This window comes from Rhamphochromis longiceps, linkage group LG1 (genome assembly GCF_057381845.1).
Source record: "Rhamphochromis longiceps isolate RC_006_pf linkage group LG1, R_longiceps_female_GT1.1, whole genome shotgun sequence".
NCBI lineage: Eukaryota > Metazoa > Chordata > Actinopteri > Cichliformes > Cichlidae > Rhamphochromis > Rhamphochromis longiceps.
Window position 1 is genome coordinate 15913006 of NC_140557.1, and position 22480 is coordinate 15935485.

The following is a 22480-nucleotide window of genomic DNA, read 5'->3' on the forward strand; positions in this document are numbered from 1 at the left end:
CTGTGCTGGAGTGAAGTCTTACGAGCCCACACAAACACAAAGGCTCATTCTCATTCATGACATTCAGGATGTTCGCTAGTAAGAAGCGCCGTGCCACGTTTTTATTTTATTTTTGTCTCTGCTCACTCTTTGTTTTAATGAATGCGCGGTGGTCTCCATGCGCCGAGCACGTGCGTTTTGTTTTGTAACGTGATGACGCCACGCGTAGATTATAGGAAGTAGTTTGAATTTACACCAAGTAAACACAGCAGGGACCAATGCTGCTCAGTGTCCAGCGACATTTCAAAGTGAGTTTTTTTTCCTTTTTTTGCCATGTGAAGCGATACTAGAGTAGTTGTAGTAGCATTTGCTGTGACGTATCATCCGTGATACGAGTTTGCTGGCAACGGCACGAAACGGGGCTAAAAGCGAAGCTAACAGTTAGCATTCGTGTCAGTTCTCATTAAAATCAACTCCCCACAGTGACGGTGTTACACCAAAACAGATCCACCCGATTAAAAGTTAACCCTCTGATGCATAGTGGTCACTGGAGTGGACAGCTACTAAAACGTACATATCTCTTTAATGCATTGGTTTCTATGGTGGAACTGCATATTAGCCTCTAGAGTGCTCTCTGCTGCCATGCTCCATTGAGGTCAATTCAGTGTTCAGTTAGTGCAACTGCAAGTAAATTTCCTCTGAATCAAAGATGGCAGACAAACTGTCACCCCTGCCGACCACTGCTGGCATATCCTGTCAATCCTTCTATGCTAAAAGAGCCCAACAGGTAAAAAAAATATGATGATATGCAGTAACATCTAGGGAAGGATATTATCTGTTTGGAATAAGAAATTGTTATGTCTAATATGTAGAAAACTACGATTAACCATGTGTCCACTGTAGTGGACATCATGCATTACCCACTATATTTTTTTAACATAAGTCATAAATTGTCTCACTGTTTTTTGGGACTGTTTTGGTTATAAGTAAGCATATAATTGTTACATTTATAAGCTACTCATTTAAAATGTATATTTCTGTGCAGATCAGCTGTAGTTTGAGTTACTATAATAATTATTTTATCATATTTTGTAGACTTCAAATGCAGCAAAGAATAAGGCAGCGTACAGAATAGTCCAGGAAATTCCATCCAGCTCCAGTGATGATGATTTCATTGATGAGTGCAGTGATGATGAGTTCAGTGATAAGTCCAGTGATGATGAGAGTGGCTGCCAGAGCAGAACAGAGACATAGGAACTACGGACAGCCTAGGTGTGATGAACACAGAAGTGTTTGGAGATGCAGAGACTAAGATGTCAGTTTGTGTTTTCTTCCAGCATGCTACTAAGGGCTTGGTAATACTGTCCTGCATCGTTATAGAACTGTGTAGACTCAAAAATGTTTCTCTTGTTGGAGATAGTTTGCCATATTCAGGTGTAGGATTCACAGCTAGGACTGTTGATTGGTTTTGTTATTTACGTCTAAACATTGGGGCCTTATGAGTTGAAAGTTCCAAAAAAATTGCTGAGATGTTTTTCAAAGGATACAAGCAAACAAGTGTTTGTATATTTACAATAGAACACAAGGTAATTAATTTTTATAGTAAATTCACAGTATTTCATGCTAAGTGCTCAGGCGCATGTAGTCCACTGGAGTGGACAAGTTTATAACTTTATAAAAAAACATATTTTTGGGGAAAAAAGAGTTGAACATTTTTTTTCATGTCCTGAGAAGAATAAAAGCACTTAAGAAAAAAATCTTGACCAAGGCTTTCATAATTCATGCATCAGAGGGTTAAAGTACACGCTATTTGGAAAGACGTGAAATGCTTCCTCCCGTAGTTCCCTGTGTGTTTCTGCTCAATAGGAATGGGCGTGAAGGGTCTACAGTACTTCATGGACCGCTGCTGTCCAGAAGCCTGTGTGACAGTGAACCTGAGAGAGATGGCCAGACAGCAGCAGGCCTCCGCAACCGCACCTCACACCAGCAGTTGAGTTTATTTCTGTGTGCAGCCAGTGTGACAGTGGCTCTGTGTCATTCATGAAATGGTAATATTAGCAGCCTCCCCCAGAAGCTCCAGCTTTCTCCACTGGTGTGCATGATTATGTAAAGTAATGTGAGGAAACAGCTTTTCAGCTCTCAGCTTTTCAGATGTGTGTACAATATTTGGCTTTATTAACCTGCTAAAGCAGTGGTTCTCTATTTAAGGATGCAATTTTTTTTGGAGTAGAGCAAAGGTGGAAGATCCAAACACAGATTTCAGAGACAGACTTGAAAAGAAAAAAACGAACCCTTTATTATGGCTGATAAAGTCCAAAAGCAGAGGAAAAACAGAGTCCTGACATCCAGGCAACCGAATTGAAAATGACAAGGGACCAGCGAAACGCACACAAAGACAGCAGTAGGACACAACATAGTTTAACTGAAATACAAGGGGTATAAATACAGACAGAACAAACTGTGGGATAACAAGGAGATTGGAAACAGGTGGGTAACAAGAAACAGGTTAAACATATCAATGAGACAGTGAAAGTAAAACCAAATATAAGACACATTGGACAAGAGACAACCAAAAACAAACCAACCCAAAACTGGAATAACATAATAATAATGAGCCTATAATAAGCCATAATCACTCTAACTCAGAGATGGAGACTTAACAAATCCAGGAAGACACAAGGAAATCCAGGCTAGTTAAAAACACAAGTGGGCCATGGATGACCAAACTCCCATACTGCAAAGCAGTACTAGTACTACAAAGGGGAATCACTTCTTACCTAGGTAGATCACCATGGTAACTTATACTGCAAACCTAACTTGCTCTGGAGCAAGTCTCAGAATAGAGATCGAGGGATATAAAAGTCAGTTCCCTGCAAAATAGTGCAACCATTCTTGGAAGATCCCTTGGTCTTCTGTTATATAATTCCGCCATTGTGTCTGCTCTTATATTTGAGTCAATTTAAAGGAGATGTTTATCCAAATGATCAAAGCCAATGGCAGCTGCAAGGAAAACTGTAATTAAAAACTGACTAAGGACTGAAACACCCACAAGACAGTGATTGAGGAAAAAAGTCATAATAACTTTAATTATTAAAATAAGCCAACTTGCTCCAACATTGCTGGCTTGGAAATGTTCCTATGATTATATATAGAGAGATTTTCTTTTAGCTTTTGGCTGAAGGAAATAGTTTGTTCTGGCTTTTGCCTAATCGTCAGTTTTTAATGTTCTTAATGTTTAAAAAAAGCAAAATAAAACATCTATTTAAAAAACTAACAAAAATCTGTGGCTTGTAAACGAGACAGAGAGAACACTACAACAACATAGGTGGTGGACAGGTGCGTGCAGTTTAATGAAAGTACTGCTTCATCAAGTAAATACTGTTTACACCTGTTCAGTCTTTATTTCAGGGCGTGACATGGTAGTAACAATAGTTATTATCATGCTTGTACTTACAGATGTATTTGAAAATGTGTAGTAAAAATTATGGCCTACTGACAGAAAAAAATATTTAGCTTAATTTGAAGTACATGTTTTCCTAACAGTAATTTTAATAGTATAGTATTAGTTGTGATATTTTTAGCTGTTTTCTGGTGGTAGTCATATGTACACCTTTGCTTACTAGTCATAACAACAGACCTAAACAAAGGCCATGCAATGCTAGGAGTTTAAAAGGTAGCACTTTTCTTTAAACCCATACTTAGTATATGCTATGCCTTTAAGCATGTTTATTCGGTGGATTGTAACACAGTACAGTGTAGTTGGTGGAAGCTAAAACAGTGCTTTTAATGGCATCTCTAAAACTTACAGAACAGGACATGTTCATGTTCCTTTGAAAATATCTTATGACTTTTATATGCTTCTACTTTATTTTCCCATATTGGTTTACTGTACTACTATGTGTATACCCACATCAGCAAGAACCAAGGCAGACAGTACACAACGGTGATCATTGTCTGGGTTATCATGCAGGTCTGCTGTATGTTACATTTTGATTTCACTTACTTGCAGACCCCACACTTGTTGTCGATGGTATGGCCTGCTTGTGCTACTGGTATTCATGTAAGGACTGGGCATGTGGGGGCCAGTGGAGGGAGTACTTGGATATCCTAAAGAGATGGGTTGAGGCATTTACGTCTGCAGGCATCCGACTGGTCTTTTTCTTTGATGGAGTAGTGGAGGAGCAGAAGAGGCAAGAGTGGGTGAGAACATAACCTTAATAAATAACACCTTGGCAGGTTTCTACATACCTCAAATTGTCAGTGGTACAAAGGGTAGCTAAGTCACAAAATGTGCTACAAAAACATCATAAATTTTTTTATATTGGTCTCTTATTTTTGCGTGACTACAAAAAACCTTGGTTCTGGTCTACAGGTGAAGAGGAGACGCAGAGTGAACGGGAAGATTTCAAAGATATTTTGTCACATAAAAGAGCATGGAGATCAGCCGGGTAGAGAGCTTTTTTGTCTGCCCTCAGGATTGGCGACATTCACACCCTTTGCTCTCCGGTCTGTTTGCAAGACAGGACAGAATATATGCACCATAATTATAAAGCCAGTAATTCTAGTTCTTATACATTTGTTTTGTTTTGTTTTACAGGTCATTAGGTCAGGAAGTGTTTTGCTCAGTGCGGGAGGCAGACTATGAGATTGCCAGCTATGCTCGCCAACATGGCAGCATGGGTATTCTGGGAGAGGATTCAGACTTCATCATATATGACAGGTTTGTAAAATCAATCTCATAATTGCAAATTAACTTAATTTTATTGACAAATGTGGTCAAACTGTCTGATTGGAACATTTTGTTTTAACCCTTATCTCTAAAGTGCCCCTTATTTGTCTGTGGCAAAGCTGCGGATAAACAGCCTCACCACTGTCATGTACGACCGACAGAGGCTCTGCCTAACCATTGGACTGGCTGTTACCCAGCTACCACTGCTGGCCTGTCTCCTGGGTAATGATGTGGTGTCAGAGGAGAAGATGCGTGATGTCAGGAACAATGCGATGGCAGCTTACAGGTGCATATCTGCAGCCGTATTGAATAGAATTAATAGAACATTGGATTTTTCAGTCTTATTTACTACTAAATCAAAGCTATATTTGTTGCTGGCTACATTTAGTTACATAATATACCCTTTTTATGTTAAAGAGTTCCTTGACTTCATTCTCTAAGCTTTTCTTTGACAGATTTTTTTTTTCAGTGTCTGTTTAAAAAATACACACTTATTAAAAATAATAGTAAGTGTGAAACCTGTGGACTTTGAGATCATAAGCATGTTTAAGTTTGTTTTTCCAACACCTCAGCCCTGCACTTAAATGCAAGTTCAGCCCACTCAGGTTATCTTTTCCTTATCTTGCTTCACTTACCCTAACCTCAGCAATCAGGCTAAAGTGACACATGAAAGTGGTAATCCCAAGGTTTCCTAACTTATCTTTGAGCATGTTCACGTGAAAGGGATGGACTTAGCTCCCCTCTAATGTATAAGCCTAGAGGGAGCAGAGTGACTGATTATACAAAGGATAAAAATATAATTTGATAAAAATATTAAGAGCAACAGAGCTTCAGTAAAAAAAAAAAGTGCTCTAAAAATGTATGTGGGCTTTATGTACTATGGTCAGGGAAACTGGAAGAGTCTGTCTGGTCTGTTCGAGGCCAGGAAGGAAAGCCGGAAAAATGCAGTCTGTGTGAATAAATGCACTTATTAGTATCACAGCACTATCATTAACGCACGGCTCAGCAACTCTGGCAGGTTTCGGTTGGATGATGCAAGTAGAAGAGCAAATATGAAAAAAGAATGCATGCATAGACTTACTTTACAGTCATATTTGATGTTCGGCACACAGTTATGAACAGTTGTCCAAAATTGATCTAAAATTTCATCCAGCCAACTGTGAAATAAAAAAAGGAATAACATGTGGGAAAACCGTGAGTGGTGATGCTATTTTCAACAGAACTTGTTGTTCAGTATTTCATATCTTACTGTCAGCTTAACATGCTTCAAAGCAGGTTAGGTCTGCTGCATTAAGTTACCATGGTGAGCTACCTTGGTAACCCTAGAAACGTGACGTTAAACCTGAAGTTACCTCAATAAGCCTGTGGTGATAGATCTTTTAGAGCGGTGGTCCCCAGGTTGTGGAATGCTCTCCCTCATTACGTTGCCTTGATTGTGTTTATTCTTTTAAAAAGCAGCTTAAGACTCATTTATTTAGATTGGCTTTTAATTAGATTTGTGCTGTTTGTTTTATTATTAATGTATTTTATGTATTTCTGTTTTATATTACTGTGAAGCACTTTGTGGTTTTTATCCTGTGAAAAGTGCTATATAAATAAATTGATTTGATTTGATTTAAGCCCAAATCCTTCTTTATTATACAGAACTCAGATCAACATGCGGTACCAACCCATCACTCTTTATTTTTGTCTGCAAAGAAAAACACTAATCTTGTTTGCGTTTGTCAATGAGCCAAAATAGTTAAAATTCTTCATTTTATTGTTCCCAGGAAAAACAGTCCTGCACCACATTATGGTGCTCCACAGGGGCAGGTGGTGCTAGCAGTGTCCCAACTTGTGAGCTCTCTGTGGAGTACAGAGGACGAGGAAGCTGAACTGGTTCCACAGTCTCTGAATCTCTCGACTCCTCGTAGAGAGCTACTGAAGAAAGGTGTTTGCTTATACACACTACCTGGACAGAAACGTCCCGAGCTGTGTGAAATCTCCTCACTTCCCTCTGCTTTTGAAAAATATGTTAGTCCAGAAATCCTAAAGGTATGTTATAGTCATATATGTGATTTTGTTCTTTAGAGCTCCCTGCAGACTGGAATAAATGTTTCTTTACTGTGTGGTTTTCCACAGGCATGTAGAGAGAAGCATGCAGCAGCAGAGGGTTTCATGGTTTACACTGTCTTGTGTGTGGGTGTCACTGAGTGTAGCAACACTCTGGAGGATGAGGAGGACACAGAGTTAGTGCCTCAAGCCCTCGTCTACAAGCCCTGCAGACAACTCATCTATGGTCTCCTCCTTCTGCTTGGTCACAATGGTAAAACAGTTAATACATAAGACAATGAGAACAGAAGCATACACGAATGAAAAAAGTCAGCAAGAAATGCCAAAAACTACAGTTTTTCTAGTGGTGAAATGAGTCTGACTCCAACAGCAATTTAATCCCCATAGACTCCAGTGTTAAAATACCCAGAAAAAACAACATATTATTATCCTGTTAGAACTATGCAATGAGTTAGTTATTTATTATAATCATTTGGATTTTGCTTAAAAGGTTACAGGGATACTCACTTTGGCTAAGAGGCATGTTGATAGCCAGTAGGTGTCTATCAGGTCTTATTTTCCCAACTCACCAAGCTGGAACTTTCCATTCATATTTGTGCCTTTGGTCTTTTTTTTGATCAATTAAATGTAATTATCTGATAAATATGGCCTGCTTAGTAATACAGAGGCCCAACTTTTATTTTGAAGACAAACTGCCTTTGTTTCGTGGTTAGTTTGCAAGCATTTGCAGTCGGCAATTTCAGCATCCACCACTGTTGACGTCTTCCATGCAAACTGTGGGCAAGTGCAGCAATCTGCTTGTGACTAAAGCAATCAAAAGGAGGTTTTTGGTGCAGCACCCTTTTTGTAACGGATTTCACCTGCCAGTCAGGATATACACTTAGCAACCAGTTACCAGGGGGTTACCGATTGGTTTCTAAGTCTGTTGAGGTCTCATTTAACATTAATCAACAGACATCTGGGTCTGAGTGATTTCACAGTGGCTTTGTCTGTCTTCATATATAGTCTGTGGTAGACGCATGTAGATTCTGGCAACATCAAATATATATCTTCAGTGGAGAGGCAAAGGGATTACGAACCGTGCAGACACACACACGTCAGCGGAGTTTGTGCCGTTAGTTTTTATGTAAAGTGAGGAGAATGATGATGTTCTTTGCAGGAAATCAAGTAAATCTAATCCAAGCATAACCCTGACAATGTTGTGCTTTTTCAGGAAGGATTGTGGACCCTCCAGCAATCAGGGAATGGTTTGTCTTCCCCGGAAACCTTTTGAAGGAACCTGATATCGTCCACCCTCTCCCAGTCAGCCTGCCCTGTACTGTACCTTCTGTTTTTCATATACTTATCTCTGTATCTTTGGACACAAAATAAAACACGATTTCAGTACAGTTACACCACCAATACAAGATTTTATTTGATTTATTTTTTTAATCCCTGAGATGATAAAACGACAACTATGTCCATGATTCTTGGTTTATGCACTATAGGACTAAATTGCTCCCAAATAAGCAGCAACCAAATGAGTCCTGTGGTTATAAGTGATTGTTTCCTGGGAATTATGTTTTCTCTGTAATTAAAATCATTGTAGACTAACCCTGAGGCACCAGCGGCTTTAAGACTCACGTTGAAAAGCTGGCTCTGGTTACGTTTAACACATGAAAGAGATATTGTGCCATATTTTTCCATCTAAAATCCATAGTATTTTTCTCTTTTGCTCGAATCTGTAGGTGATCAACCCAGTCTGGACTTGTTATGGTTCAGCACGGGTCCTGACGTGGCTGCTCTTCGCCTGACAGCCTTCCTCACAATTTTTGGCTGTCCTGAGTTTTCGGAGCTGCATGGAGTTATTGAAGACTCTCTCCTGGCTGCTCTCTGCCTGGTCACATATTTAGTCCTACAGGTAGTGTAGATGCGTTTATCTGGTAGCGATCAGAGAATGAAAATAGTTAATTAAGTTAATTAAAGTTATTTAAAGAGAAAAAAAGCAGAAATATTTGTATGATTCTCTGGGAAAAGGATGTGATTTAATTATTAATGAATCAATAGCAAATGTAACTGATTTTTATTCGCAAATAGGAAAAAATCGAGGTGCTTTTTGTTTGTTACACATGTTTTACAGTCTTCTCTGGTGTCATGTTGATCGATTCTGCCCCACAAAACATAAAAATAATATTAACAGCTGTACTTTACAAATGATTGTATCTGCAGCATGATTGGTCTTTCCTCTTTTGGTTGTTATTGGTCAGGGCGCATGTTTGGCTTGGGCTCCGGTTAAGCTGTTAGATGAAAGGGGATGATACCTACAGCTGGCGGTTCATGTAAACAAAGAAATGAAAGACAAAATATGTTTGATGACAGTTTAACGTACGAGTCAGCTTTTGATTTGGGATTTACATCTATAACATGTACACAACAATTATTCTGCTCTTTTGTCACCGTGTGATGTAAAGTCAAACATCGCTTGTTGATGGCTTGACGGTAACCATTATCATTCACTGGGGGCCCAGTTTAGACACAGACACCGGCCTTTGTAACTTCAGCTCTTACGTCAACAAGTCCTGATAACCATCCAGGGGTTTTGAATAACTCAGGAGACAATTCTCAAACCACCTCAGAACTCGTATTACTGTATTTTGATTGTAAATCTAAGAGTGTATCAATCTGAGCTGCTTTTGATCCTGTTGTAATGCCCTGTGATCACTAATTCGTATGTGAAAGAAGCCGAGATTTGTGCTTTTGGTTTGGGTATTTTGCATTGACGTCTTCTGACTGAGCTTTAACACAACATTAGATCGCGTGACAGGATAACCGTGTGTGCGTCATGTTATAGAAGCGAAACATAAATTATACCTTTTATTAACTCTTTTTCAGAGACACTTGAATCACTTATTAATGCGTTTCTAACAAAGATACATTTTCAAAGAAAAGCTCAGATGTCTTGTTTTTGTGTAACATGTTATTTGCTGTCTTTAAAGTATGCTTAGAGTACTGCTTTCTTTTTTCTTTTCTAATACATTTAACACACGCCAACTGAAAAACACCAAAAGTTCGGTCATAGATTTAGTCTTATTTAGATCGGAGTAACTGTTTCCTCATGTTTGCCCCACCCACAGAGCTGAATGCTTTAATACTAAAATCGACAGGCAGCCTTTCAGACTGGTTTTCAGTCAGGCGCTGGCTGGCTGGCAGGCAGTGATTTAAATGAATGAAGGCCCTGACAGACAGGACAGTAGCTTGTTAGAAGGAGGCTAGACGAGCAGATGATTAAAGATGAGCAGACAGCATGACAGACAATAGTAGCTGTTGTCTGATCACTGCAGCATTCACATTCCCCTCTCGCTCTTCTATTTAAATAACTTCAGGGTTTGTTTGTTTTGTACACACAACCGGGCAGCCTAGTCTCTGTAGCGGCCATTGTTTCTTTTTGTGTTGACTTGTTGCACAGCGAGCAGACAAAACAGACTGACCCACAAAGAAGACACACTGGGATGTGATTGAACTGACTAACCACGCATTTTCCCTTGTGTGTTTGGTTTGTGCGCATGTTTTCAGGTACAAACTTTATCTCTAGAAGACGTGGATTCCTACCTGAGTCAAGCTGTGTGTCTGAGACTGAAATCCTCTCAGGAGCTTCAACAGATCGAGGTCTGTCACAAACGCATTTAGATCATTTGTAAAAGATGCTTTTGATATTTTATAGTTGTTTTCAGATTTTCACCCCCACGTTTTTTTAACGGTGAAGCCAAACATTGTGTATCCTGCTGCAAGAAGACAATGTTCGCTGACGTTTACAGTAAACAAAGTCCTCTTGGGGTAAACACAGCTCTGAAAATGTTTCCATTAATAGAAAGTGAAGAGAAAGTGGAGAGAAAACATAAATAAGCTGCTGATTGACGGTCTTTCCAAGAAAGCATACAACAATCTTGAAAAAATAAGCAGTTATGATAAACTGCAGGGTGTTTTTGTTGTTGGAAATAGAAATTTTGAACCTTATTTTTAAAATCCGGTCGTCAGGAATGTCTTAAAAGTGCACATACACTGGTGGATATTTATTCTTTTTTGCATTTTCTGTGCAATTAAATTTATGTAAAATGTTTATACTTGCTTAGCTAACAATTTAATTGTCCAGGATTTTTAAAGTTTACTTTCATTGTTTAGTTTTGAAACTTCACTCAGTTTGGGCAGCTTTATTTTTTTGCATTTTAATTGGAAGGCTTGGAGAGTAGATGGAGGAAACGCATGAAAAGAGGTCCACAACATAGCACAGAGGACATTGTGGTTAGGTAGTATGAACCTGACCCACAAAGGTCACACCAGAAACACTTTCATTTTTAAAATCCTCTCCCTGATTCTCATTTACACAGGATCGTCTTAAGATCAAAACTTGGTTTTCAAATACTAGCATCCCCAAAGCAGCATCATTATGCAGAAATTAAAGAAAACTGAACCTATTATTGCTAATTTCCAGCTCCTTACTCTCCACAGCACCAGAGTCAAAATAATCCATACCTGTCTTGGATTAGGCCTGGGTTCAGCCCCTGTGTCTGAAGTACATAAGAATATCCCCTCTCTTTGACATCATACAGAGCCAAAGCATTCAGAGCAGTGTGAAGTGTGAGGTTTTAGCTCACAGGGATTATTTGTACACACACTCACATCATCGTTCGAAACTTTAGGCATGTTTAAGTCCAGCATCCACCATTGAAATTTTATAAATACACTAGATGGATAAAAGTAATGGGCCACTTACATATTACGCCTACAGGAGCTTTATGGCATCCTATTCTAAATCCATAGGCATCAGTATGGAATTTATCCCAGTATGAAGTTTATCCAATTTTGCAACTCTTACATCTTCCGCTCTTTTGGAAAGGCTTTCTGCAAGATTTTGGAGTGTGTCTGTGGGAATTTTCCCCCATTCAACCAGAAGAAAATTGATTAGGTCAGACAATGGTGTTGGACGAGAGGTCCTGCTCGTAATATCTGTTCTACTAAAGGTGTTCAGTGGGACATGCAGCTGGAAACCCATGCCATGAAGCTCCCGCTGCACAGTTGTTGTGCTGATGTTAATGCAAGATGACAGACGGTCAGACACAAGAATGACAAATCACTCTGTTCAAGGGTATTTTTGCTTGACTCTTCTTGTCAAATTTATTATTTAAAGAGTTTTCTTATTGTTTATTAGAAATATCCACCATTGTAACAATGAGTACATGGCTTATTGCACAGGAAAAGCAAAATAGTTTAAATTTAAATTTGAGATGATTAAGAATGATACATTTTTAGAACAGATTGGTATAAAAACAGAGTGAACCAAAGTCCTCATCAGACATGTATTAACAAGGCAGTGGATACTGCTACTTTATAATTTCAGTCTTCAGTGAAGGGGCATCGTGGGACTTGTGAGTTCTCTCAGATGCGAGCGTCTGAGAGTCAGCTGTGCATTTCCATTCTCTGGGAAAACGACCGTTGTGTTTGCTGCCTCTTTGTAGCCCCATTTATTTTTACTGCTTAATTACCATACTTATGTCTAGTAATTTGTATTTGTGCTGCTCATCTGTTTTCTACACAATAATTAGGGCTGGGCGTTGATTTGAATATGTCGTATGGGAGAGGTTCAGAGCTACAGGAGGGGTTTTAACTGAGTGACTAGTGTACGGATTAAATATGCACATAAACACAAACAGACAAAGTGTTATTGATGTGCGTATGGTATTCATTTCTGCAAGTTCATATCTGTGTGTGTGTGTTTGCACAGTTTACAGACAGCTACAGATTCACATACATCACACATCAGAGCAGGAAGTAAAAATCACAAAGATTTTCTTTATTAAAAGATTAATTTATGAGAGAGAAGTGTCTGTTTGTGAAAAAGTGTCACCCAGTGTGTGTGTAGGAGAGAGGGGCTGTGGGTCATAGGTTTTTGGATGCGTTGGTTGTGTGGGACAGTGATTTTGGCGTGTGTGTTTGTGTGTGCGACAGAGAGTAAGCTGGCGACAGTCGCCTGTCTGTCCTGGCTGACGCTCACCACATGGAGCTATTTACACCATGCACACTCCGCCCCACTGGACACACACATGCACACACACATTTCTGTCTTTGTCTCTCTGTCTTTTGTGTGTGTGTGTGTTCTCACGTTCTTATCCTTTTTGCACTCGACCACTCTTTCTCTCTCCCTCGTGTTGCTCTGTATCTCTTTTCTGTCTTTGTGTCTGTGTGTGCCTTCAGGCTTGTGTGTCTGTCCAGTGTTTCATTGTTTTCAGAAGGTGAAGCTGTGTTTGACTGGAAGCAGGTGGCAGGCAGGGATGAGTGTATGTGTGTGTCTGTGTACACGTAATCACTGTTATCAGTGCTATCTGAGGGACAGGTGAGAGCAGACACACACACAGAACATCTGCCTGCTGTTACAATCAGCTTGTGCTCCACTTCTTCATCCTCCTCTTATTCTTTATTCTTCTCCCGCAGTTTGTTTTTGTTCTCTCAGTTACACAAAACAGCTGTAAGATATATTATAATTTTGCCTGATTTTTTTTATTATTTACTCAGGAGAAACTTATCTTTATTAGGGCATTTACAGCACCGTGCAAAAGTCTTGAGTGCCTCATTTATTGATGTTTTGCTTCCAAGGAGACAGACTTTCTAGAATTTTTATTAAGTGGTGTTACAAAGTTTCCCTTTGTCCAGCCCTCGGGCTGTTTCCAGAGGAATGGCTTTTATTTTGTTTTCAATGACCTACGAATGATTCAAGCATAAGAAGTTGGGCAACTCAAAGGATGAACCAATGTGTCTACACACAGAAGACAACTGACCAAAAAACAAGTTTTAATAGTATCTTTAGCCACTTTGATACCAACAGGCTGTCATAAAAAACATAATTTATTCCAGTTTGTTATGGGTTTTTCTTTTTTAAAATAACACATAACAGTTTGAAAGTCATAAAAATCATCAATAAGCTGATTCCCAAAGAACTGCTAACAGAAAAGTTGGCATATCTGAGCCTGATGTGCAAAAAAATTGAGGGTACAAGTGGAATGCAAAAGAAATTGCTGCAGTATCGTAAATGACCTGAAGGTCATGCCTTTAAGAAAAATTTAGCAAATACCTGAGAGGTGTGATCCATCAGCTGATCCATCTAGTGTCTACTGAAGGATCACCAGAAATGACTTGATGCATGCTTGGTGGAGCATGCAACTTCCAGATGAACTGAATCAGATTTCTCGGATTTCATCACAAATGATCTCAGTGGAAGTGTGGCTGTCAAGAAGCATTTCTTAAGGAAGGGAAGCAGGAAAGAAAGGCTGGGGCATGCCCGGCGTTTAAACATTATTGATGCAGTGTGGGCTCATCCTGACTGAAAAGGGCAGCCAAAATCCAAAAAAGGAGCTTTGAATGTCCTTCATAAAGCCCGGAGACCTGGCTGCACCTATTTCCCAATTTTCTGGCTAAATATAAAGAAATGAGGGAAGGGTGAAGACTTTTGAAAAGTAAATGGGGAGATTTACTCTTGTTTGCTGCAGTATAAGAGCAGGTTCACTCTGAGATATCTTTCCGGTTTTCATTTTACTTTGTTCATCCTCATCATTCAAAATGTCCTCAAGCATAGTTATATCCAGAAAAAAATTTAATTATGGTCTTAGTTTAAAAGCCAATTTGAGTCCATCTAAGCAAAGAAGTTTCACCATCACATGCAGCCAACAAATAGGAAGATATACAGAGATGCTTCACTGTCATCTGGCAGTGAGCACGAGGAAACCAAGTGAAGTAACAGTGAAGTGGGTGGCCTGAGGAGTATTTTAATTTTCTGATTTATGAGTCAGTGCAGAGCAGATATGTTTGTGCAAATTGGGGTTGGGAGACAACAGTGTTCAGGAATTTATTGCGGACGGTGACGCTAAACATTGAAGGAACAGATGGTTCTGTGCAGCAGGACTTTTAAATCTGCTGCAGTTCAGAAAAGACACTAATGCGACAATCAGTGCTGCAGTTGATCTCAGTGTATATTTATCTATTGATGTTAGCAGCATTTGACAGTCAAAGAGCGATTAAAAGCTCTTAAATACTAGACAGGTGATTTTTGCATTTAAAAAGGGAAATAATCAAAATCAAAGAAGTCTCTCTTTGTGCTGAAAAAAAATCTTCTCCTACATGTGGTAAGCTCAAACCCAACCCACTGGCAGGATTGCAAAGAGTTGTGTTTGTGTCGTCGGTATCTATTAGGTGACTGACAATGGCCTGTAGCAAAATATTAGATTTTACTGTAAAGAAGTTACACAGTCTAAATATACAACCAAGTGATTTTTTTGTTTTCAGCTGCCTTTGTTTTCGAGTCGTGCGGTGCAGTTGGGATCTCTGTACGTCCGAGGGCTGAGCCACCTGCTGGGTGCTAACTGTGCCAGCGGCTGCCCGCTGCCCAGCGCTGCTCTAATGCCCTGGCACAGCTTCGATGGACGGCTGTTCCACTCAAAGTACCTGCTGGCTCACAGCGGCACAGAGAAAACTGAGCTGCTGGACCACGATGTGAGTGGAGATGGGACAAGAAAAATGGGGCATTTATGAATCTGTCAATACTTCAGAGGAACAAAGAAGTGACTTCTTATTCCAGCTAGTCTGGTTTTGCTTCTGTTTATTAATTCAAACGAATATCTTTGGTAGTGATAAGTAAATTAATCTGTGGGTGTGTAATCTTACGTTTGTCTCTTTCTCCCAGTCGTCCAGCCTGTCTCTGTTCCTCCAGTTAAGGGAGAAACTTACAGAAACTTGCAACAAGAAAGGCAGAGTCCTGCAGTCCAGACCCAACGCACCACAGTCACGTCCTAAAACCACAACACAAACCGGATACAGACACAGACACTCGGGTGAGACACACACACTTGATACCTGCTTTTATCTGATTATCTCTGTACATGTGAATCCTGGCTCGTCACTTAAAGTTTCCATTAACTCTTTCTCTTCTTTAGGACCTTTTGGTACAAAGTTTCCCTGTAAACACGTTGCTTAATTTGTCTGAAGCATAAAAAATGATATGAATATGCGTTCTGCATGTTCAGATGATGATGATGGTTTAAGTTGCTTTGCCTCTTTTTGTGCTGGTCTGTGGTATTAGTATTTCTTAACACTTTAGCTTTATTTGTCAGCTTTCCAAACACTTAGTCTGCTCTGAAAGCGATAATCGAAGAGTTAAAATCACACGGAAATGCGCACTTGGCCTTGTTCTGTGCTGTTATATCACAGCAGAATACAAACTGTAGAAAGTACACTGATGTTGGTAGCGCTGGCTCACAGAACAGCTGATGTGGTGTGCACATTTAAACGCGAGATCCAGAAAGTCGTTCCAAAATATTTATTATGACAATGATGATTTAGTAGATTTAACAGATGAATGCATGCATGATTTTCTCAACACATTCAAATAACAACAAAAAAATTTACAATTAAGGACCAAACCAAGTCACAGTGCTTTCATGCTACTGAAAGGACTGAAGAGATTAGAATGTCAACTTACGTCACTAATGCATCCACCATCATAAGATTTCTATTTATTTAAAGTTAATACAGAGCTCTCGTGTAACTACTATACATTTAAGTCAGGAAATATCTATTTACATTGCATGGCAATCAGATTTAATGTTAAACAGTCTTCTTAACTTACAGGTTCTTTGTTCTCAGTCTTTTGGTTAGGAGGTTAAAGGCCTACCAGGCCAAAGGGGTGGAGTTGTGCTGTGTGCTGGTGTAGAGAAGTTGATTTTAACACAAATGGAGCTTACTGTGCCTTTCCTTGTTTGGGCATCAAACATGGGATTCTACTGTCAACATACGCATAAGTAATGCCCCTGGGCTGACAGCTCATTATAAAAGAGAGCAGGTATCCTCAATATGATCATCTCATCTCTGGATGTGAGCACAAAAGCACTTTTACATCTGCTGTTTAAACCTTGTGTTAATGAGGGGCAGCCAATCAGAAGAGAGTTAGGTTAAAGGTAGAAGCGCTAAAGTGGTTTCAGTGAGAGCTGAGAAGCTACGCTGAGATACAGTACAAAATAATTTAAGGCTGTTTAAATTGCTTCTCTAGACAGTCCTGGGATAGAAATGTGGGGAAATAAATTATTGTAATAAGTCGTCGACTTTTTTTGCCCTTACCATTCACTTTGTGTGTGTTGTTTTCGTGCTGTATAATTTTGCTCCCATTTGATCCATGACTCTTTGGAAAAAGATGTTTGATCTAAAGACCATCCTAAATGAGGATCAGAAAGAGAAAACCCTTCTGACTGAATGTTACAGTGTTTCTGGTGTGCTCTGGTAACCTCGTGGTTCAGATGCATACCATTTAACCATAATGTCCTCTGTGCTATGCTGGGGACCTTTGTTGCACATCAGACCAATTTTCTTTTCATGTGTTTCCCGTATCTGCATCTACTCTGGAAACAAAACAAAAAAGAAAAGAAAAGAAAGAAGCCCCAAAAAGAGATGCCACGATGTCTCTATTATTTTTTACGCTTCAGTTGTTTTTATATTTTAAGCTAATCACTGTCCAAAAGTATCGAGTGCTGAAGAGGCCCCTAGTGATCCGATGAGTGCAATCTGTCTGCGAGCTCACATGAAAAACTAATAAAAAATCCTCCTGGAGCTGAACAGAGAAGCATCATTTTAATCTGACAGTTGATCTGCGGTTGTAGTTCTTTGGGGCCCTCATGGAACCACATTACCCAGAGGGCCATGCTGTAATGAGCTCCATGTGTGCTGCGGCCTCATCACATACCGCCGTGCTCATTTGCACGCACACACACACACACACGCTTGGATCCGAGACTTGCTTTGTCAGTGCACTAGTAATAGTGGGTTTCTGTTTATAGGCTGGGAGAGCTCTATTTTAGGACTCACAACAACTGATTACAGACTCCTCTCGTCTGTCTCTCCCCTCTTTCTGCTCCCCTTCCCCTCGGTTGTTCCCCTCTGTTTTACTTTTTCTATTCATCATCTTAACTTCTATCAGTGGGGTAATTTTCTTCCAGCTTCCAGACTCTTCAAAACCATTTGCTGTTTCTTGAAGCTTTTTACACGCCTCCTGTTTTGTCATGAAGGAGCATTAATGCATCGTTATACGACGGTCTTGACTGCAGTGTGCAGGCTGTAGGCCAACTTCACCTCTTGCCTGGAGTTTGCAGACCCCATCACAAAAGCCAACTTAGCGGGAGCTTATGAAATATGAACCCACAGTTTCTCTTCAACCCTGTGACTTATAAACCTTTTGCGACCGTTGCGCTGCATGCCATGTTGGCGCAGATCCTCCAGTTTGCGCCGAACTGTCTGCTTTCTGCCCAAGTCAACCCTTGTGGGTCTCATGAGGATGTTTCTGGTTTTATAGATGGAAGGCTATACACTCTTTATACCTCAGTGTTTCATTTCTGCCAGACACAGACACTGATCATTACTACAGAGCTGTGGGGAAATGAGTGTGAGTGTGTGTGTGTGTGTGTGTGTGTGTGTGTGTGTGTGTGTGTGTGTGTGTGTGTGTGTGTGTGTGTGTGTGTGTGAGCCGCAGAGAGAGCATGCATGTGCGTGAGAGTAGCGGTGGCGCTATGTGGTATCGTTGAGGACCCGGGTTTGGTTTTTGTTTGAATCAGGCCTGATGTTTAGTCTCCTCAGCAAATATCTCCTCAGCCCGCCTGCCCTCGCAATTACAGTGAATCCAGTGTAGCTCCTCTTCCACGTCTCTCCAGCTTATATCTGTTCAAAAAGACAAGATGTTGTAAACAACCTTATTTTCATGCATTCTTATCAGAGCTACACATATTCGCAATAAAATATTTACCCTAACTTCTAATGTTTCCCTTCTTTAGCTCCTCCTTTTTTCTGCAAGCCATAAAACACCTTTAAAAAGATTGTGATCCTTGTGGCCTCGCTGACGCATTACTCTCGTGCTCATGGCATGTGTTACATACTCTTTTTCTGCACCTTCACATTCAGGCACAGGATGGATGTGAAGATGGCGGTCTGATTTAGCCAAATGCGCCGCTCCCGTTTGGTAAACTCTAAAGTTGGACTTGATGTTTTATTTTGAGCACTTTGTAATTGGCATAAAACGTTCCACATCTGTCAGAGTTTCATAAGTGTATGGCAAGTCCCAGGCTTCTGTGAATCCAACAATAGATTTTAGTGGCAGCTGAACACACCCAGAGAAACTGTTCCTGCCAGCAGATCAATTTCATAATCAGTCGTGCAGCAATAAAAAGCTGCTCCTGCTCTGTTATTTGTAAGGAAAGCTGTATAAACTCTCAGTGCGATGAAAGTATTCTGTCCTATCATAATTCGGCTGTCGACACAGTTAATGCAAACTTGATGATTGTGTGCGTCCTGCCTGAAATTTTTAATTTTTGCTGTTTTGTGGGCTGTTGTCACATAATTGTGGGAAGACTTGAAAGGCAAGATGGATATCTGTGTATGTTTGAGAGAGGACGAGACGAATGTTGATACAGTTCGAACTGATTAACATTTACATTTAAGACTGCTGATTTCAAGCATTAGTCAAAGTTATTATCATTTACTGGTTTCAGTAAAGTCCTATCACAGACTCTAAATAAACTCTTATTAAAACACAGAATGTATATGAAAGATCGTCGTCTCTGGATCTGAAAAAAAAAAGCCGTTCCCAAGGAGCTCCTCCTCTCAGTCTAATTGTTTAGAAGTCTACAAGTAAATGGCCCTCCTCCTCATGACACTTTCCTCATGAGTTTATGGTCTCAATAAACTCTTTTAAAGTATTTTTAGTACAACATGATGTTTCTTTTGTGGTCCCATTTATTTATATGTTTTATTTGAGAGTTTTTTTCTCTTTTATGTGATAGAACAGTGGCGATTAGACAGGAAAACTGGGAGAGGGGGAAGACATGCAGTCAGACTCAAAAGCTTTTGGCTGCTTTCAGCCTTGCGGTACATGCTCACCTGCTTCACCAGGTGAGTTAAGCTGGTGCCCAAATTGTCATCCTAATTTAAATAAATGTCAGGTGGCAGGTGCAGACTGGACGTCACTTTGACGGTGGCGTAAGGATAATTGTGGTCTGCTTTCAATTTGGCACAGATAGCCTTAGGATATCTGGAGAACTTGGGCTTGTCTTGTAATCTGGATAACTTTCATTCCAGGCTCAGTTGAGTTGCTTTATATCTGCCAGTATCAAAGAGAACCATGTTATTAAAAATGAAGTATCATGCTAATGTAGCTCATATAATATTCTAATAAAAATATTTTTTGTACATCTTTTGTACAGTCATGGCGTCATAAAGACTCTCTGGACCTTTCTTCACTCTTATTTTAAGCTCTCATTCATTTGCTAAAAACACACAACTTACTGATTTCTAAACTATTTTCTACACTAGACTTCCAATCACATCATTTAAGTGATTGCTTTAATCATATAGAGACAATCTGATATGGTGATTGCCTCCCAAAACACATGGTTAGCCTGAGTGACCCAGGGTGGAGTCAGATTTCCAGCCTGCTACCATATAAGAAAGTTAGACATCAGCAGCTGAAATGTGCACCTCAGTGCTTCAAAAGAGTACACATCATGTCACTGTGGGCTCATCTATTTTTTGGATACAGTCTGTGAATTATAAAATGAGGTAAACGGCAACTGTTCTCGAATTCGTCAAAACAACATAAAAGGTGATAAAATGCCAGAGTTTTGTTAATGCCCTCCAGTGACCAAGAATCACTCGAAGCAATTTAATGAATTAATAACTCGCACGTCCAAATCTCTGGACTGAATGTGTCTAAAACCTGTTTGCTGCATTTTTGGATGTTACAGAAGCACGGTGTACGGAGATTTGTGTCTTACCCTCAGGTTGGGCTCCCAGTGGTGGTACGTGTTGGAGGGAAAGAGAGGAGACGACGGGTGGCCATTGGCGTGGACGGGGACGGAGGGAGCGAGAGGAAGAAACAGAAGCTCGAAGAGAATATGAAAGCACAGACGGGCCGTGGGCGAGAGGAGGACACAGCGAAGGAGGTCGTCATTTTCACTCATTTTATCCTGACGACCACGATCGAGGAAATCAGAACACAAGACGCCCTCCGAAGCCCAGAGGTCGAGCGTATAACAACAGAGGGAAATACCAGCTGGCTCCGAGGTAGCAGCAGAATATGGCACAAAAATGTCAGTTTACAGTTTCCTCTTCTCTAACTCATCTCCTCTCCTCTCAGATGGCCGCAACCTCCGGCTCCAGGAACATAACTCGACAAGGATTAGAGGGGAGGACTTTGGCAGTTAAGAGGATGGGAAAGACACGGTGAAAGAAGAGGAGGAATCTAATTTCTCTGAACAAACTGCTTAGTGAATGAGCTGTCAGGAGTATTTGTCCAAAGGATGCAGGAGGTAAATGAATGGGGATTTAGAGAGGGAGGAATGAAGAGGTTTGGAATGTGTCTGACGTTTCATTTGTCAGTTTTGTCCGTCACCAGCCTCGGCTTAATCTCAGGAAAACCTGTTTTACTATTACACAAAATGAACAGCATGAAGCCATCAAACAAGCAGTAAATGAGACTCTTCCATCTTACATCTGAGAGGTGGATTAACAGGTAACCCTTGAGGCTGTTTTTATGTCTTATCTCAAACAATAAAAAGGCGAAGATCTTAAAAGCTGTTTGTGTACAGTGCCTTAATCCTTTCAAAGGAATGGGATTAACTAGAGAAACAGTAATACTGGTATCAAATATCAAATGAGATGGGACATCAGTGGCACACGGCTTCATACAGTTCAGTAATGGGATACCATAGGTGAGGTGTGAGAAACAAAGCGAGGCCACTGGAGAGCCTGTTTTTAAGACACACGCACTTCTGTTGGTTTGCTCTAATGGAGTGTTAGAGGTTTTCTACATTATACATTATAACCAAATCTCTATAATACAATATAATCAAGTAAGCCTTATATTCTAACCAAGTAAACCTTATATTCTAACCAAGTATGCCTTATATTTTGTGTGTTCATATATTTTCACATAACCAAGCCTATTGTTAAAGGAAAACTGATGCATTCCTTACCTCAGTGTCTGAGATGTTTGACAGCATGATATAATGATGCATTCTTTTCCTTTAGTGTCTGTGATGTCAGATAAAGCATGATATACTTCTGTATTCTTATCCCAGTGTGTGAAAGATAAGCTGATTTAATGTTTAACCTCTTCCCTGACAGTTAAAAGAGGAAGTACTATGTAACCCATTTTTGCCTTATAAATAAAGCAAGCGAGCCTGTGCTCGGTGTGTTTTGTCTTCTCAGAGACATTCACCCGTGTGTGTGTCTTCTCAGAGACATTCACCCGTGCGCACGTTTTCTAATTACACTCTGAGTCGGTCTGCAGTTGTCTCATTTCTCTTACTTGTGTTTGAACAAATGTCTACCCCTGACATGGAGAAATATGGAAAACTCTTGGAGAAGCTTTCAGAAAGTGTGCTGTAGCAAAGCAAAGGTCTTGACAGTCGTGTGATTCTTTAATCAGATTTAAATTTCTCTTAATGCCAGCACGGTTTTCCAGTTTTAGACCTTGTGTACGTAGGATTTAACATATGACCTGTGAACATGAACCTGAAATTTGTTCTAAAGATCTCAGGGCTGCTGGTGCTCCTCTGAGACATCACTGCACTGTGGTGAAGCTGACCTCTCAGGGCTTATTTGCACCACTTAGAAACAGCTTAAAGTATTTTCCCACTCAGTGAGAATACCATCATCAGT

At 40.1% G+C, this 22480-nt stretch overlaps 1 protein-coding gene across 4 annotated transcripts; it reads left to right on the forward strand.

The window, feature by feature from the left end:
• Positions 1–21990, forward strand: fam120b (family with sequence similarity 120 member B). 4 transcript variants are annotated; one of them, XM_085400118.1, is made up of 15 exons: positions 4–287; positions 1846–1968; positions 3989–4179; positions 4352–4485; positions 4577–4699; positions 4803–4994; positions 6478–6742; positions 6830–7013; positions 7974–8075; positions 8488–8660; positions 10313–10405; positions 15071–15277; positions 15468–15615; positions 20599–20881; positions 20955–21989. In XM_085400118.1, exons 2-15 carry the CDS (start codon positions 1848–1850, stop codon positions 20983–20985), a joined length of 2247 nt encoding a protein of 748 aa, XP_085256244.1. In that variant the 5' UTR covers positions 4–287; positions 1846–1847; the 3' UTR covers positions 20986–21989. The 4 variants fall into 4 exon arrangements, with proteins under 4 accessions (XP_085256275.1, XP_085256244.1, XP_085256253.1 ...); XM_085400127.1 differs by lacking the exon at positions 4–287 and adding an exon at positions 328–766 and having other exon boundaries at positions 20955–21990; XM_085400149.1 differs by lacking the exon at positions 1846–1968 and having other exon boundaries at positions 1–287; positions 20955–21990.
• The last annotated feature ends 490 nt before the right edge of the window (positions 21991–22480 follow it).

Bases quoted from the DNA above. Each gene is read 5' to 3' on its own strand.
- fam120b (XM_085400118.1), top strand. From the start codon at position 1,848: ATGGGCGTGAAGGGTCTACAGTACTTCATGGACCGCTGCTGTCCAGAA. The intron at 4,180-4,351 runs GTGAGAACATAA...TCTGGTCTACAG, and splicing joins AGCAGAAGAGGCAAGAGTGG to GTGAAGAGGAGACGCAGAGT. The intron at 8,661-10,312 runs GTAGTGTAGATG...GCATGTTTTCAG, and splicing joins TCACATATTTAGTCCTACAG to GTACAAACTTTATCTCTAGA.